Source organism: Struthio camelus, chromosome W, assembly GCF_040807025.1.
Source record: "Struthio camelus isolate bStrCam1 chromosome W, bStrCam1.hap1, whole genome shotgun sequence".
Taxonomy (NCBI): domain Eukaryota; kingdom Metazoa; phylum Chordata; class Aves; order Struthioniformes; family Struthionidae; genus Struthio; species Struthio camelus.
In genome coordinates, this window is record NC_090981.1 from 52767074 (window position 1) to 52784227 (window position 17154).

At 38.4% G+C, this 17154-nt stretch overlaps 1 protein-coding gene across 8 annotated transcripts in view; it reads right to left on the reverse strand.

Annotated features, from left to right (window-relative positions):
- Window positions 1-390: 390 nt before the first annotated feature.
- LOC138060840 (NAD(P) transhydrogenase, mitochondrial) overlaps window positions 391-17154 on the reverse strand; it is a 46256-nt gene continuing 29492 nt past the window's right edge. For all 8 annotated transcript variants that reach the window (XM_068925663.1, XM_068925662.1, XM_068925668.1 and 5 more), the window contains 5 exons: window positions 15685-15844; window positions 14319-14400; window positions 4967-5085; window positions 3809-3924; window positions 391-2602 (listed from right to left, as the gene is read on the reverse strand). In XM_068925663.1, coding sequence (XP_068781764.1) covers window positions 2453-2602; window positions 3809-3924; window positions 4967-5085; window positions 14319-14400; window positions 15685-15844 — 627 coding nt within the window. In that variant the 3' untranslated portion in view covers window positions 391-2452. The remainder of the gene's footprint in view (window positions 2603-3808; window positions 3925-4966; window positions 5086-14318; window positions 14401-15684; window positions 15845-17154) is intronic.

Below are 17154 nucleotides of genomic sequence, written 5' to 3' on the forward strand. Positions count from 1 at the left end.
GATCTGTTTTCAGCAAGAGGGTTGGACACATTATCTCTAGAGTATTCTCCCAACCTAAGCTGTTCTGTGACTTTAATAGTGCAACAGCTTTTATTAAAAGCAAAGATCCAAGGCACCTCAAAGGCCACAGGCATACACAGAAGACTGGAAAAGTTCTACCAGCTGAACAGAGACTAGTGCCCTCCTTCCTCCCGATCTGCCAGGATCACAGCATATTTTCTTAATCTTCTTGAGGTAAGCCTCAGAAAGAAAATAAGTATCGTATTAGGAATTCATTTTCGTTATAGCCTTTCAACATCCTTTCGTGGCATTTTGATCTTGTAACTCCCAGAAAGATTCTTAGACTACTTATCTACTCAGAAAACACAACAGGAGAAAAAGAGACAGTGATCAATACAGAAAAATAACCAACTTTTTATTAGCACTTCAACAATTACCTGGCGTTCCACTGTAAAGCATAGCTTTAAAGATAACACTGGTACCTCTGATTCATTACATAACTTTGTCTCATTTCAAAAAGAAAAGAAAAAAAACTTCCCCTCTTCCTTTTCTTTTTCTAAAAGGTTTTCTTAAGTTAGCTACATATAAGCAGAGATACATTGCATACTGCAGTTAGATACTTAAAAGTTTGGCAAGACAAAAATGCCTCAGGATTTTAAATCCTTTCAAATCCCTTTTTTTGCTCAATTGGGAGGGAGAGGGGAGGGAAAAATAGGATCATTTTCTAGTCCTCTCCCTTCTCCCATTCCCCTGCTATTTTTTGCAGGCCTAAAAGAAAAGCAGAATACAACGAAATCGGGAGGCCATAACATTCAAACATAGCTGCCGCAACGTTTTAATTTAAAATTTAATTACAAGTATTTTCATGCAGTGCACAATATATTAATGCTTATGTGCTAATTTTTGTTTTGAAGTTATAGAAGAGATTTCTGAGAAGGGTAGCTTCTTTCATTCATTGAACAGGTAACGTGTTAAATGTAGCAAAGTCTTGGTTTTAAGTGATCTTCAAATAAAAACAGAGGTAGCTAAGTGGAAGATATTCCTCATGTTATATTTTATACAAGGTCTCAATATATTCTGTAAAAAAGTTTTTGTTCTATCAGTCAAAATGGTTTAATATCAAGATTTACTTCATAGCAGTTTGTCTTCCCCAGATATTAATGCTTGCTAACACAAGTACAGCTATTTGCATTTAGCCTTTGTCACCATGGACAGTCGCTACATCATTATGCAAACATGATAAATTCATTTTATTAGGCAAATATTTGAGTTCCACTCAAGTACACTTAACATAGTAAAAACAAAACAGCAGTCTATGTCATAATTTGATTTACTTCTTTGCTGTACTTATTATGGGAATTTAAACAGTACTTTTAATTAGATCAGGGAAAAGTCAAATAATCAAAACATTGGATTTTAAGCTTGGTATATTTCTGTGCTGTCCAAACAATAGCTTATTTATTTAGAAACATTCTAATAAACTCCAGCATCTTAAATATGTTAAAAAGTGCCTTTTCCAAAGCATCACAAAAATGTTGATTAAGAAAGCATCACTACATTTTAAAGTAGCAAATACAGTTCAAAGTGAATGAAAACTGAAACACTGTGGTCCAAATTCTTTGAACAGATCAGGTAGGCAAGACTTTCTGCCTGTGCAGACCTGGACCATATTTTTCTCAGAACACTTAAAAAGGCAACAACTGGCAAAGAGGGGAAATCTAGCAGCTGCTGAAAATAGTTAAGCAGTGCAGGCATACATTTCCTTGTCAGGCTTGAAGATCACTTGGTAGGTCCCTGAAATTCTGTGCTTCGTTTTACATAATGCAAGCACACGCTATGAAAAAAGCGGAACTGTATTTCAAAGAAAAATAACTTCCCTCAAATATTCCCAATTCCCAGCATCCATAGAACCCACAAAAGGAACAGTTTTTAATTTTTATATACAGATTTAATAGAATATTATGTTGAGGCTCTCAAATCATGTAAGCATGTTTGCAACCTTGCCTTACATTTTGATGAAATAGCTATTTTTGTTCATACTGGCCGAAGGGTAGCTTTGATGGTAAGATGGAATACTATTTTGGCACAGTAATTTTTAGTGAATTTCCATGACAGAAGTACAGACAGTTAGAGGGAGGAAGCCAATAGCCACTTAAAGGTGACAAAGAGTATTTGCTTCCTGCTTCCAACAGCTCATTACTAAACTTAGAAAGGATATTTTCATACTTCAACACATTGCCTCACGAGGAGATGTAGTTTGAAGGGCTAGTGTCCCCATCATTTCATAAGAGGATGTACCCCTAACTGAACTACATCCCCTAGGAGTCAATGCAGTCTTCTCTGCATGCAAGTTGCCCTATGACAGTAATAGTTTTTTCTAACTCTTGATTTCCATGACCTCTGTGACAAAAGCATAGCCATCACCATGAGTGAGTTGAATATAAATCAGTATTTAGCTTTGATACGACTCCCTGACTTTGGCCTGCAGGGCGTCACAAGTCTTCTTAGCATCTCCCAACAACATGGCAGTATTGGGTTTGTAGAATATTGGATTGTCCACAGCAGCATAACCAACTCCCAAAGATCTCTTCATTACAATGACCTGCACATAAAGAGTTCATATTTGACATGGCACAAATCAACAGTCATCCCACCTCAAATATGGCGGGCATGAAACCAACCTCAGTGAACAGAGAGAGAGAGAGAGAGAGAGAGAGAGAGAGATCGATCCATGGTCAAAACAGGGTGTTCACAGCTAAGAAAATATATTTCAAGTTCTAATATTCCAGGAAGAAAAGGAATAATTGAAATCCAGGCCAGCTTCAGAAACACATTTCAGAGAAATATATTATTACACCTCAGATGAACAGATCGTGGATAGTACATGCATTCATTACTCCACGTAAAAAGTCAGAGCAAGATGGACATTGATGATTATAGTATAGAAGGTGTCCCAGTTCCCCCCCCCTTTTTTTTAAACTATTTTAAGAACCCAGTCCCAAGACACACTTCAAGTGAGTGTTCACATCAATGCTCAGGGCAACGCTCTCCAGTATTTCTCTAGAATATTACTATGTCATTAATTCACACATAGTTTCTATAGAAAAAAAACACTAAAATAAATTTCAGCCAGTTTTAGCCGAAATGTCAAAAGAGTTGGCCACTGCACTTTCAGAAAAGACATTGTGAAGTGGTATCAATTTATCGCAATTTGATAAATAAACATATATGTGTTTAAAATCAATAAAATAGAATAAATAAAACTGACGATGTGCCCATGATGCTGCATACTTGAACGGTTCATGATAATGAAGCTGAACTTACACACACACACACTTACAAACACACACACACACCCCCCACAAAGCTGCCTGCTGAACCCACCCATTCATGTATTTTATTCAAGCATGGTATTCATTTTTGTATTTTTATCTCTGTATTAAAGTTGCCAATCAAAATTCCTATAAACTTAAAGGATATTTTTGTACTGAAATGTTTTAGAGTAGCAGATGTGAGCAGAACATCATTTGTTCTAATCCCTTTTGTGAGCAGAAGTACATTCATGGGTCTTATTGACTGCAGTCAGCATTAGTCTCATTAAAGCAGACTGATGATTACAAAAATCATGAATTAAACCGCAGCACACTTGCTGAATACAGCCTGTTTTACCGGACACCTTGCAGAAGAGCTTCTCACGGAAACAGAAAGAGTAAGAGAATCTTCTTTAGATAAACTTGTATAAACTATGTTTTTTTTTAAAAAGCATGCTATCTATAGGAAGGCGCTAATGCAACCCTGTTCATCTCACCTGTTTGGACTTCCAGACTTCAAGAACTGGCATTCCAGCTATGATTGAGTTTGGATCTTCCTGAGCCGCTGAATTGACCGTATCATTTGCGCCAATTACAAGCACCAAGTCAGTTTCTGCAACAAGAGAACAAATAAAACTGAGGAAAAGTTATCGTAATCTTCAACACTGAGGCTGAGGTACATTCCACCTGTGTTAAATCTGGACCTTAGAAGCAAAGAATTTCTTGTAGCAAACGCTCTACAAACATTTACTGGGACTTCTTTCCCAAGTATCTTACAACCTAATCAGGAAAGTACGTGTGAGAGAATCCAAGGATGCTAACGTTTCCAGCCAACTCCAAGCATCCAGAACCACGTTCTAAGGGCTCTTTAGACCACACAAAGTTAAACCCTTTAACATTTAAATACAATTTCATAAACACGTAGCACCAGCACCTTTCAGTTTCTTTGTGCCTGGCTCTTCCCTTTAAATATCTTTTAATAAAGCTTTAGACAGTTTGCTGAATTTCAAAGAAAGAAAATAAAGAAAAATAAGAAAACAAAATCATCTACTTAAAGCTAGCCTGGTCTGCAAGATATGACAGGGTCAAAGCATATACAAAATGGACAGCACTGACATAAAAAAAAAACAGTAATTTTCCTGTATGGAGCAGTAACACAGACAAAAAAAGACACAGAATTTGTCATTCACTGCACAGCTACTAGCAAGACAAAAAACAAAAAACCACCAAAAACACACACACACTCTTCTCTCGACTCTGGAGGAAACCTACTTCCCAGGTCTTTTTTTTTAAATCCCTCTCACTTCAATACTAACTTTTCCCCCCGCCCGCTCCTGCATTCAGTATTTCCCTTCCCTTTACCTGTCTGTACTCTCTCTGCTTCTCAGTTTTCTGCTTTTGATTCAGGTTGTTTCTTTTATTTCTCTATGCTTCCTTGCTATCAGTTGGGAGAGCACTCAAGAGTGCAAAAATACATCCCCTCCTCTCCACTGGCACATCTACTCCTCTGCAGTGGTACCATGCACAAAGTAAAACTGTATGGCCTGACTGAGATTTTCCGTTTTGAAGGTCCTTGTACGGTATAAAAACAGAATCAAGTACAAATTGACAAGAACAAACCCAGTCTACTAGAAACTTAAAGTTCGCATGCAAACCTGGGAAGTCTTCGTTGATCTCATCCATTTCCAAAACAATATCATAGGGAACACCAGCTTCTGCTAGGAGTACATTCAGCTGACCAGGCATACGGCCAGCCACAGGATGAATACCAAACCTAACAGGAAAGAAAGCCCAGCCCCATTAATAGGTACTGACCACTTCACATTATACAGTAAACAAATGGCCACCTGTGACCTACAACAAGGCTGAAAAGTTCTGAAAGCGTGTGCACATTTATGATTTAAAAATAAAATAAAAGGTTAAACCTTGTAAATAATACTGTAAGTACTTTTCCAGCGTTGTAAGGAACTGAGTGGGAAGGAGAGCAAACAAAGCCCATAGATTTGATTCTTCACCTGGACAGTAACTGTTCCTTCCCTGGTAAGTCAAAGAATGATGGACAACAGATATGCAAAAGAATATGCTCAATTCCCAGTAAAGCTAAACATGCTAGGAGAACATTTTAAATTCTTCCATCATAAAAAGATGTATTTAATAAATTGTTGCACCTGCAAGAAAAGTGGCTTTAGAGAGCCTGCTGCAATAAAAACGCCAGCGACATTTCTAGTGACAACATGGGAGGAACCGGTGGCCAGAAATGCCAGGAAATACATCACTGCAGGATGAAACAACATAGTAACTTGGCCACCCATACATCAACAGACTTGGCAGCTTATATTCAATTACTTTCAAAAGTAATAAGGCTCCAATCACCAGCCAGGGCATGTCACATACAGCAAGCATCCATGTCCATCTTTCAAGCAGTAACATATTTAAAAGTATGTGACTGACACCTTTAGTTCTTTATGAATAAGCCTGGTTTGCTATAAAACCATCACCCACATTAATACGCTTTACAGGTTCCCTTGTATGACTGACAGTCCAAAGCACAACAGAGTAAACAAAATGGCAACAATCTAACATGCTCCCATGAAATGGTCAAAACACTACGCAGCCTTCCTTAAAGAAAAGGACTCCTGAATCTAAGAAAGCCCTTGGCAAATGACCTTGCTGTATCAGGTATCTAGAGCCTGCATGGGCCCCACACCCTCCCGCCCCACACCCACAGAAATCTTAGCAGCATGTTCAACTTTAATTCAGCAAGGCGTTGTCTTGCGCTTGGGGTAACACACCACTTTTGTCTCATGATTGATCTGGAGGGCAGAGGCAGGATGTGGAGAAGAGCTATGAAGCTATACCTGTTTAAGCTTAAACTGAATTTCAAAAAGTATTTTCAGACCTGCTCAAAGCCAACTTACAGAAAATACACTGCTTGTGAGCTACTAGGAATTCAGACAGATATACCAATTTTGGGAGGCGAGGAGGCATGTGAAGGCATACATCTAGTTCTATAAGGATAACAACCCGACAGAGTTCAGAACGGAGATGTTCAGTTGGTTCGTTCACAACTCCAAGAGACTTCTTTTGGTTAGAGGCAAATCTATTCCTCGCGGGCAGATTGCATTCTTCTACTGTCCCTGCATAAACTAGGCTGAGCATTTCTCCTGTCCTGGGCTTTTACTATCTTTCCAGTTTTGGAGCCATCACTAAATATATTGCTGACTCAAGCACACCAGGAGCGCCTTCTGTGAGCACTGCATATAGTTGAAGCTAAATGTTTAATAAGGAAGTTACTCATTCCAGAATAAGCAGAAATACCAATGAGAAAACAGCAAATTTTTGAATTTCTGAACAGAAATCTCTGAACAGAAATCCAAGCAAGTCAGAAGTGCAATAAAAGGACTTCAGATGCACTTCTTTTGGAGGGAAAGAAAGACTGATAAATCAACTTGCTATAACAGAGATTGCCACCAACTTGTTTTCAACAGATCACCACTGTGATGGAAGTGGGTAACATCCCAGAGAGTCCACAAGTCATAGTCCAATCACCCCAGCAAACTTGTAGATTTAACACTGTATGAATACATCCTTAAAAGGGCAACTCAGTGCTCCATCAGCAAGGCAACACTAAGACAATACAAAGACGAGACAATTGGAACTCCAGAAACATAATTAGGGACATACGATTAATCCACATCCTGTTAGATATACTGTGATTGTAAGCTCCAGGTCAAAGAGCAGCATAAAAGCTAGCTTTACAAGGAGCACTTTAAAGGAACAAAGATAAAAGATTATACTTAGCTAGTAAACATTTGGGATCCTGATGTGAAGGATAACACCTAGAATCAGAAAAAGGAGAGCAAAACACACAGGACAAAATATTAACAGCTTACATTTCACACCAATCACTCAGTAATATAAGCCATGTGTGTGGACTGCAGCTATCCTAAACTGTACCAAATACAATCACTTACAGTACAGCAGGAGAGCTCTTATTCTGAAGTATACTCAAGAAAATCATCACTCCTCTGGCAGCGAAAATAGATTTTCCAGCAAAATTCTCTTTTGTTCCTAATAAAATTATTTGAGCTTCTTTGTGACCAAAGCTGCTTTGGCAATACACAAGACAAAATATTTGTGAGGTTTCTATTAAATACTATACACACACACAATCTTATTTTAAGGGCTGGAAAGCCAAAATTTAAACTGCCAAGAGAATGAATTTCACCTTTGACTTCACCATTGCTGGCAAGGGGTAGAGGAAAAAAAAGGAAAGAAAGAGACAAACAATCTTGGTCCAGGAAGAGTCATGGCATGGACGATCGGCAATTAAGAGACTTCTGACAGACCCTGCTTGAAACCAAACTCTGTGTATTCACAGAGTTTGAGAAAGCTGCTCACACACAAGATTTTTGGACACACATACACAACACACCACTGAAATGACTTCTAGAAGTCTGCTTCTGAGAATCCATTAACCAAATATGACAGTAGCCTGCCAGTACCATCCTTGATGGCTAACAGCAGGTCTAACAGAAGCTGTATATTCTGCCCCAGACCCACAACAGCAACAGTTCTTCAAAACGACCATTCACATTTAAAGATTCAAAATGTGAATGATTTTAAAAAGGAGGCATGTTTTATGAGGAAAATGTTTTAAAGTAAAAAATTGCTAAGTTTTCCTTTGATATGCTTTTAATATCAGTGATGCAAGAACCCCTTAAGTATCACACTACTTCTGACTTTCTATTTTGATGACATTGTTTGGGGCAAAGCACGAGCAGACTGAAAACTTAAGATTCACAATCATGCTGTGGCTGACTTGAAACACTATTCTATTCCCTGAAACACAAAATTCACCGAGAATTTTCTTTCTGAACCTTGACTCTGACTATATGACATGGGCCTTGCTTGTCACCTCCAATTCGCAGATGTAGAGCTGAAGTGAGCATACCTCCTTGCTACTAACAGACTTCACACCTAAATAACATGCCTACCAGGAAAGGACATTCAGCATCTTTCAGATTCTTGGTAGCTTCAGAAAAACAACACAGTAAACTGAAGAACTATTTCACACTTCTAACCTTTTCCGTAATACACATAGAACGTTTTCTTCTTAAATTGGACTAAAGATCTAGAACTCCTGACGTACACATGGCATATCTAGTATTGCCCTTTCTAACACAGAAAGCATTTAAATTCTAGGGCAAATAAAGTTACTGTTAGCAGTACAAAAAAAAATAAAGCTACTGCATTAAAGAATAACTGAAGCATCTCAGGAAGGAAATTACTTTTTTTCTTTATTTATTACAACTAGTTAGATAATATTCTTGTAATCAACATTGAGAGAGCTGGCATGTACCTAACCTAATGCAGAAGTGTTTCAAGATCATTTCACCCATGTAAAGATAGGATACCTGTTATTATGCCAAAGCTGGACAGAGTCATATAAGTAACATGTGGCTGGTGCCTAATTTAGCTTGCTCAATATTTTACAAGTCGTGCATATAGAGAATAATTTACCCAGGGGCTCTGCTTCACACGCTCTTTTTCCCCTCTCCCCATTCACTTTATTTGGGCTTTCATACAGATGATTCCTCTGCTCCCAGTACAGACAACAATCTGTTAGGGTAACAAAACAAAAAACCCAGTAAACTGGGAAGTCTAGCGTTCAGATATCCCACAGCTTGAATCCAGCCACACATCATCAGTTGCAGTACAGCACTGTGCTCAGTAATCACAGATTCTTAAGTATCAAAGCACAGTACCACACATACAGATCACTATGCAGATTACTAGCACTAAAGCACACAGCTATCTCAGGTCTGGTGACATGCCTCAGGCAACAAGATTTCTCCAGAAGCAGTATTTCAGCACAGAGCAGCTCTGCTGGAGTTGGGTTAGCTAGGAAAGAGTGTGCTAATAACCGAACCGCTATTTTTCTTACTTAAATAAGGGCTGGCACTCTCCATATTTCCCACCAGCATGGTGCAAGGGTTTAGGACAGCAGGTGTAGCAACACTGGATCCAAGCACATGGCACAAACCTTAGCTCAATACCTCTCAGGAACCCAAACGATGGGTTCCGCGCAAAACAGAGCGCGTCTCTACAAAACACAACAAAATGAGCTAATAACTAGAGCTGAGCTGACCCATATGGAACCAATGAGACACCCACACTACACTCCCAGGAACATTAAGCCCCTATATCCCCGCAGAAGCAGCTCAGAGACAGCAAGGTTTCCTAGTTCTCTCTAGGTGCACAGATTGAGCACTTGAGCTAACAGACCCATTGGACTTCATTTGTCCCTCCACCTGCAGCATTAATAATTCAAAACCCACTCAGCTAATTTGTCCAGAAGGAACAAACAGAACTGACGTACATGTACACACTTAGTGTCTTCCTAGTAAACACACCCCAGGTGGAAACCTCTATCAAAATGTATTGTTCTCAAGTTGCCATTCAGACACTGACAGTAATTTCATGCAAAGCTGAATTATGTAGTATATTAAGATTGATGAGGGCAGCATCTTACCTCCTCATCTTTTAAAAATCTACTGTATTTTTTTTAGAGCAACAAAGAAAGATTACCATAAACTAAAAATAATTAAGCAATTCAAGTTCATCGATTTACTGAGTTAAAGAAATGTGCAAGTGGTATCCATCCACATCATCTGTTACTCATAAGCAATTAAAACTACTGAGAAAAACAGAATCCTGAACATATTTCATTAAAAGACCAGCCACAGAGGAAACAAAGATTCAAAATTGCAGATCCAACACTAAATCCATCCTGTCACATTTTCAAATACGTAAGAAATCAGTGTTTCCACGTACTCAAAAGTAATCGTATTTCCCAGTATCAGAAGATAGAAATGCAAGTCCTGCAAGATGTCTACCAAAGACAACTACATTAAAAACAAAAACCAAAAAAACAAACAAACAATAATAAAACAGCCTATTAGCAACTAATTTGAAAGGCTCTTCAAAAAGTAATCTGCATTTCCCTCAGCTATGAGTTACAAGAAAACCAGCACACCTTAATTATCAGTTAGTAGATTCAGGAACTCCATATAAAGCACTGTTTTAAGAGTTTTTTCACCCTGGGATTCAATTTCACGATCATGAGTACTGTGCAGGAACTTGAAATACACTGATAAAAAAAAGCTTTAGGCAAGTGATGCTGTGGAAAATGCTAAGATAGTTAACTTGATGTGGACATGAACAATGTTGATTACCCACATACATATGAGAATGTATAAAACTAAGCTGTATTATATAGAAGAAATTAGAATTTCACAACTAAGGGCTTACAAAGAACACAGCATTTTTATCAAAGACCTCTGGTAAGGTGAGAGCCTTCAACAATCTACGCAGTTTTAGCTTTGTAGAACTGCAAAACTAGTTACAGAACACAAATCTCTCCGAGGCCAATGAATTCTGGAGACTATGGGATTTAACCTATGAAAAGATTTGTTGTTTTACCTATAACAAGAAAAAGCTATAACGAAAGCTCAGCAAAATACAGGGTTTTTTTTTGTGATCCTAGTAATGCATTAAAGATGTGATCTGCTGCAAGACCATCTCAAGTTAGTGATGATGTTAGCTATGCAATTTAATAACTGAAACAGTCTGAAGTCTCCCCCAACCCTCCTGTATTTCTAAATTTAAACCCTAGTCATAAAAGGTTATACATCATGTTATATAATCTGTGTTCTTCACAGAGAATGTTATGGCTATAGGCAAAGTAAAAGAAAACAACAGTGTCTCTGGATTATGAGCCATGAAGCAAAAAAGACCATATGACAGATGCAATTTTTCTTGGCACGGTATGGGCATTACAAATTGATGACAATCGTATGTCCATGCTGGCACCCTTCCACAGCGGATGTGTGAGAGTGTCACTACATCTGGATGGTGAGTGTACTAGGGTCCTGAGGCACTCCAGGCCTACTGAAACCAGAGGGACAGCAGCTGCACTCAATGAACACCATGGGAGCTCCACAAAGTGATGAAAGGCCTAAATTACCACAAACTGTAAATACAGATTTATTTCATTAAAATACTAGGTAACCACTGCAGTGATCCCTTCCTGAAATTGACTCATTTCAAATATAAGCCAGTTATTTCAAGGATTCCTTCACGTTTCTACCCTGCAAAGCCAACATAAAAGGCAAAACCAATAATCCCTATACCACTAGGATTAATAAAAACAAAGCTAGCCCACACAGCAGCTCTGAAAGGAAAGCCAAAAGCACATGACACTGTCATCACATTAGCCAAGAAAGGTTCCTTTGTTGCACAAGTAACAGGTCTTCAAAATTTTAAATGCAATTTGGACACATGTAGCTTTGATACTAAGCATGGGGAAATAACTTCCGAGGAGAGCTGCTCCAGGAAGCAGATGTATTAGCACGTACCCCTCATTTATCACGTATGCATACGCAAATGCAAGTACATAAGCAGTTTTATACACTAAATTGCAACATTCCGGGTGAACATCAACACATAACTGTTGCTAAACCCTTCCACAAGCCTGCTAAAATTGCAAAGAGTTATATGCATCTTTCATAGAAGCTTAGAAAAATACTGACCAAAAAAAAAAAAACACTAATTGCTAAAGTATTGATTCCAAAGGAGAGTCACCATCTAGTTGAAATAAACACTAAGAAATCAGAGAATGAGTCTGATTAACCAGCATCTGTCCAAATGTCTTTTTTAAAATTAGTCAAGGCTCAATTTTCATTTGAAAATATTAAATTACCATAATTAGAAAATAGTTTCCCAAACAGTTAGCAAGGGAGACATGATGGTAGCCTTCCAGTGCTTTCAATACCTGTAAGTTTTATGAAAAAAATGGAAGCAGGAAGAAACTTGAGGCCAATACTGGTACTTAAATTTTATCTTTGTTTTTTGTAACAGCATCTAGCAGAATAAATGCACAAGATTGGCCACATGCACTCCACTAATCTTTCCATGCAATGCTCAAGGGACTCTTAAAATAGTATTGCTTGCAACAGCAAAAAACTTATGGGAGGTCAGTAAGAGTAAGCCTAAGTAAGATGATTAAGAGGCTGGAGCATCTCCCATACAAGAAGAGGCTAAGATAGCTGGGACTGGTTAGCCTGGAGAAGAGAAAGCTCAGGGGGATCTTTTAAGTGTTTAAAAATATCTAATGGTAGGCAGTAAATAAGACTGAGCCAGACTCTTCTCAGTGGTACCCAGTGACAGGACAAGAGGCACAAATTGAACAACACAGGAAATTCTGTCTGAACGTAAGAAAAAAACTGTTTTAATGCTTATCGAACACAAACAGATTGCTGTGAGAGGTTCTGGAGTCTACACCCCTGGAGATATTCAAAACCTGACTGGACAAGGTCCTAAGCAACCTGCTCTAGTTGACCTGGCTTAGAGCAAGGGGTTGGCTAGACCAGACAATCTGCAGAGATACCTTCCAACCTCAACCATTCTATGAGTCTGAAGATTTAGGATACATTAAAATAGTGACAAAAGTTTCTCTCTTCAGACTTCCCTGTCTTCAGTGGCTCCTTTTGAATAAATGGGACTGTAGAAACCTTAATAGTATGGTGTGAGAGAAGACCACAGCCCTGACGCTTAGGAAGAGTCAAAGGCAGATCAGGAAGCATATCCCATGGAAGCTAAAGTCCTGCTGTGAACATAAGATAAACAGATTGACCTACAAGGACTTCTGAGGAACAGAGATCTACTTCTAAGAGAGAGACTGTGTGTAGCACCTCTTACTCCAAACTTAGAAGCTTCTGAGCATCTGCAAGATACTTCTTATTGCTAAACACTAAGTGTCCCTAGCTATCCCTTAGTGTAGAAGAGGTTATAGGAAAAGAAGAGTACAAAGGCAAGGTGGACTGTGGAGTTTTAATCTACGAAAAAGGATATCTATCAAATATTTTAGTGCAATTCTCAACATTTTCTCAGCAGTTTCCAACAGGCCAGACAGAACTAAATGTGACTGCCCATACTTTTTACTACCACTACTGTTGCTGCAGAGGCTGTTACCTGATCTACTTTTTCCTGTCATACCAGACTGACCCTAGCAAACACTTTCTCCATACTTCAGGAGACCCTCCTTTCCTGCCTAGGATTCACAACTATTCCCATCACACCCTTCCAACTGTTCCCTAACAGCTTCACAAGCAGAGGGGCCCATTCCTTTAGGAAATTATGATCTTGAAGTTTTTTAGCCTAGAAAGTAATCTTCTTTAACGGATGCTTCTCTAGAAGGCAATTCAGATCACTTAAGTTAGACTTGCTCTGTCTTTCCTTCCCTCTCCATTGACCACAAGCATAGAAAAAGATTATTCTCTCTGCACGGAAGTTAGCTTTTGTGATTACTCCTCACAGTAACATGTTTCCACAAAGCAGTTGCTTTTAACAGAGGTCTTCAAACGCCACCTGTAGAAAAGGCAGTTGGCTGTTCTCTTAAGCAGAGTACAAACTACAATAAAATATTACTTTTCAAAAAACTTCACCACTGGTTTTGTAGAAAAGCACTACGATTTCTAAAGGCAGACCATATCAAAAGAAGAAGATTCCTTACAACAGTGGTAAGATTTGGTTGTTACAATTAAAAGTAACAAAAAGTTAAACCCATTCTTTTTGAGTGAATTTCCACACGACACCAAACAAAAAATGAAATAAAATTACTCTCCAACTTCTGGGGCTACTTCCAAAACCCAAATTTAACAAAGGCATAAATAGATTTTAATTCCCCGAAATCAGTAAGAGGTAGAAATACCTTTTATGCTAAAGCACGAAGTTTCTACATATGCAGGTACAGGTTAATAAGACTAGAACATTCCTCCAACTGATATCTCTCAGACAGAGATCAGTGTAAGAATGACTGCTGAAAGACAAATTAGACCCAAAATACAGACTTGTGGAGGATCAAAAAAACCAAAAGACCTCAAAAAACCCTAACCCCCCCAAACCCAAATATCTGTAATATTTTTCAACAAGAAAAGTACCTACCTGACATTTTTCCCTTGTTCTCTCAACATCTTCACTAAGTCTGCTATGGGGTACTGAGCTTTTGCTGCACACAGACCGTAACCTGAAACACACATCCACATTTTAAGCTATTTTTCCATACAGACAGAAGAGTTACAAGAAGAAATACATTTACACCTTTCCAGCAAACAGAATCTCTCATCAAAAGAGAATCAGGTACTCATTTTTCTCATGGGTTTTCATCCTGATCACTGTAATTCATTTAATCTTTTTGGCCTCCTGACCAAGTAACAGTACAGTGGGTTGACCAGTCAAGCTACACAGGAACAACTTATTTCAGCTTCACTGAAAGATGAATTCATTACTTTATCAGAAAAGAATATTTCAGATAGACACATCAAAACATTGGCACAGAGGCTACTATCAGATCACTTCAAGATCATACCCTCAACAATGTTTTGGATCTCTCTATTGCAAATCCAGTAGCCAATTATAGTCTTTAGCAGCAAACAATATTTCCAGTTTTTCTGTTTGAATCATTTCAGTATAGCAATAATGTCCAGAAAGAAAATACAGAGTATAAATGGTTAATGTTGTTACAGGAATAAAAGAGAAACTTCTTGAAGATGTGCGTAAGCTTGTTTGAAACAAAATCAGCTTTCCAAATTAGAACGTTACCTAACCCACGCTTTTGTTTAAACTGAAACAAAACACGCAAAGACTTCGGTTTTAGCTTTTTTTTATTTTAAAATAAAATTTAACACAATAATTGCTGAGGCAAAATAAGTCTTAAACTATGTAACACCTCACTTCTCTTAAGAGGAACTACTGCTATTGAACCATACAAAGCCTATGGCCAACCTAAGAGCTTTAGAGAGCGCGCATTGGTTTTCAGGCTTCCCCACTCCCCTTTAAAAATCCCACTATTTACTGGACACTAATTTGGATTTAGATGTTTTTCTACAGGTTTCCCAATCAAACAATGCAAAATTAAGCAAGTAAATTGTGCAAGAAGCACAAAATGAATCCTCTGTCGCAGTATTTTAAGGGACAGAATTTCTTACTGGTAAGACTGGCACTATGGTAGCGCTTGGAAACTCACACTATAACAGCTGTACACAAAACTAACTGTACACATAATTTACAAAAGACAGCCTTTGTCCTGAACAATTTAAAATCTAAATAAATAGGATAAAGTGACATACACACACACCTACGCAGAAGAACGGTGACTAAACTGGGAACAAAAACAGACCTCCCGCGATCCCTGTTGGGCTGCACAACACCTTTTACGCTGCTGCTATCTTACAACTGCAAGATGGATTATGGTTTCATTTAAATGACATATCCACTGAACATCCTACTGTATGAACCACGAGCATCTTACCTGGGGTAATAATAATGTTGCTAGCTTCCTTTATCATTTCAACTGCGTTATCCAAATTGATTTCTGTGTGGGTTCCAGTAATTTCCATGGGCTTCCCACCAGCTGTTGACGTGGTGCCGTAGCCTCCTAGAATCACATTCGCAAGGGAACGGTTCATAGCCTGGAAGACAAGAGAATTTTGATCATCTTGATGAAATCCAAGAACAAAAGAGAAGAGATGTCCATAAAGCAAACTTCTAGAAATACTAAAATCTTCCTGACAATAGTCTTGCTTTGTCTGCTAGTTTTGCTTGCTTATAACTCAAAACTTCTTAAAACACTCCTTAAAACAGAAACCTAGATTAAAACGATGACAGCCAAACATCAGCTCCCAATACCATCTGTTAGGCATATAATAAGAGATAATCAGCATCTCCCCGAGGTTAAAATAAATAAATAAAGAAAAGAAAAGAAACACTACCAACCTCAGCAAATACTGGTAACTTTTTGATCTGAAAGGGAGGAATATAAAAGAGCATATACTTGATGACACAGGTACTTTTCCGGAGTTACTGAGCAATTCAGCACGTAAGCACAGAACTGCTCTATGACAGCATGGAAACTACATAGCTCTCACAGGTAGTACAGAAACAGAGCTCCTACAGCATCAAGCCAGAAAAGAGGAGAACAAAGCTAAACAGCCACATAAAACTAACCAATGCTAAATCAAAACAAAGTTTTAATGAACTCAGAAGGGCCAATATCTTACTGGCAGAGCGCTAAGGAGAAATGAGATCTTAAACTAGGAACTTCAAGAGTAGAACAAGTCCTGAGAATTCAGCTCTGCAGATGCATAGCTAGGGAAAACCCACTGGCTAAACTCTTTCCCTGGCACATCTCCTTGTAAGCAGGATCCTAAAGCCATATCTGGCAACATTTGGAAGTAGGTAAAACTTGCAACTGCAGTCAGCAAAACTTTAGAAAGCAGAAAAGGAACAAGAATAAATTAGTTCTTTAATTAAACATGTGTCATCCATCTGCTGCACCAGGTTACAAACCACAGCAAAATTTAAGGATGGATGTGGAGACGCACACATACAAGCAAGAAGAAAAACCCATGCAAAAATATGCTTCCAAGTGTATAGTTTCCACTTACATGTCATATTATGCAACTCCAGAGCTTTTTGCTATAGCCTGAGATGTGCCGTTCTGAAATTCCTCATCTAGCAAATAAGCAACAGCACCACAAAAATTTTAGAAGAACTTTGTTTGCCCTGGTACTTCATCAATGTTTGAGTTACTATAAGGAAGACTCACAACTAGGCCCACAGGTAGGCTCTCTGGAATCAGCACCTTTCCAGTGACTGTAGTAGTTCACATCCTTTAAGGGCACATTGCTTTTGATACGTATCGCAATATTAAATCTTCACAGAGGAATACAGACTAGCAGCAATAGTATTACAGAAGTTAAATGTCAAATAAGACAGTCTG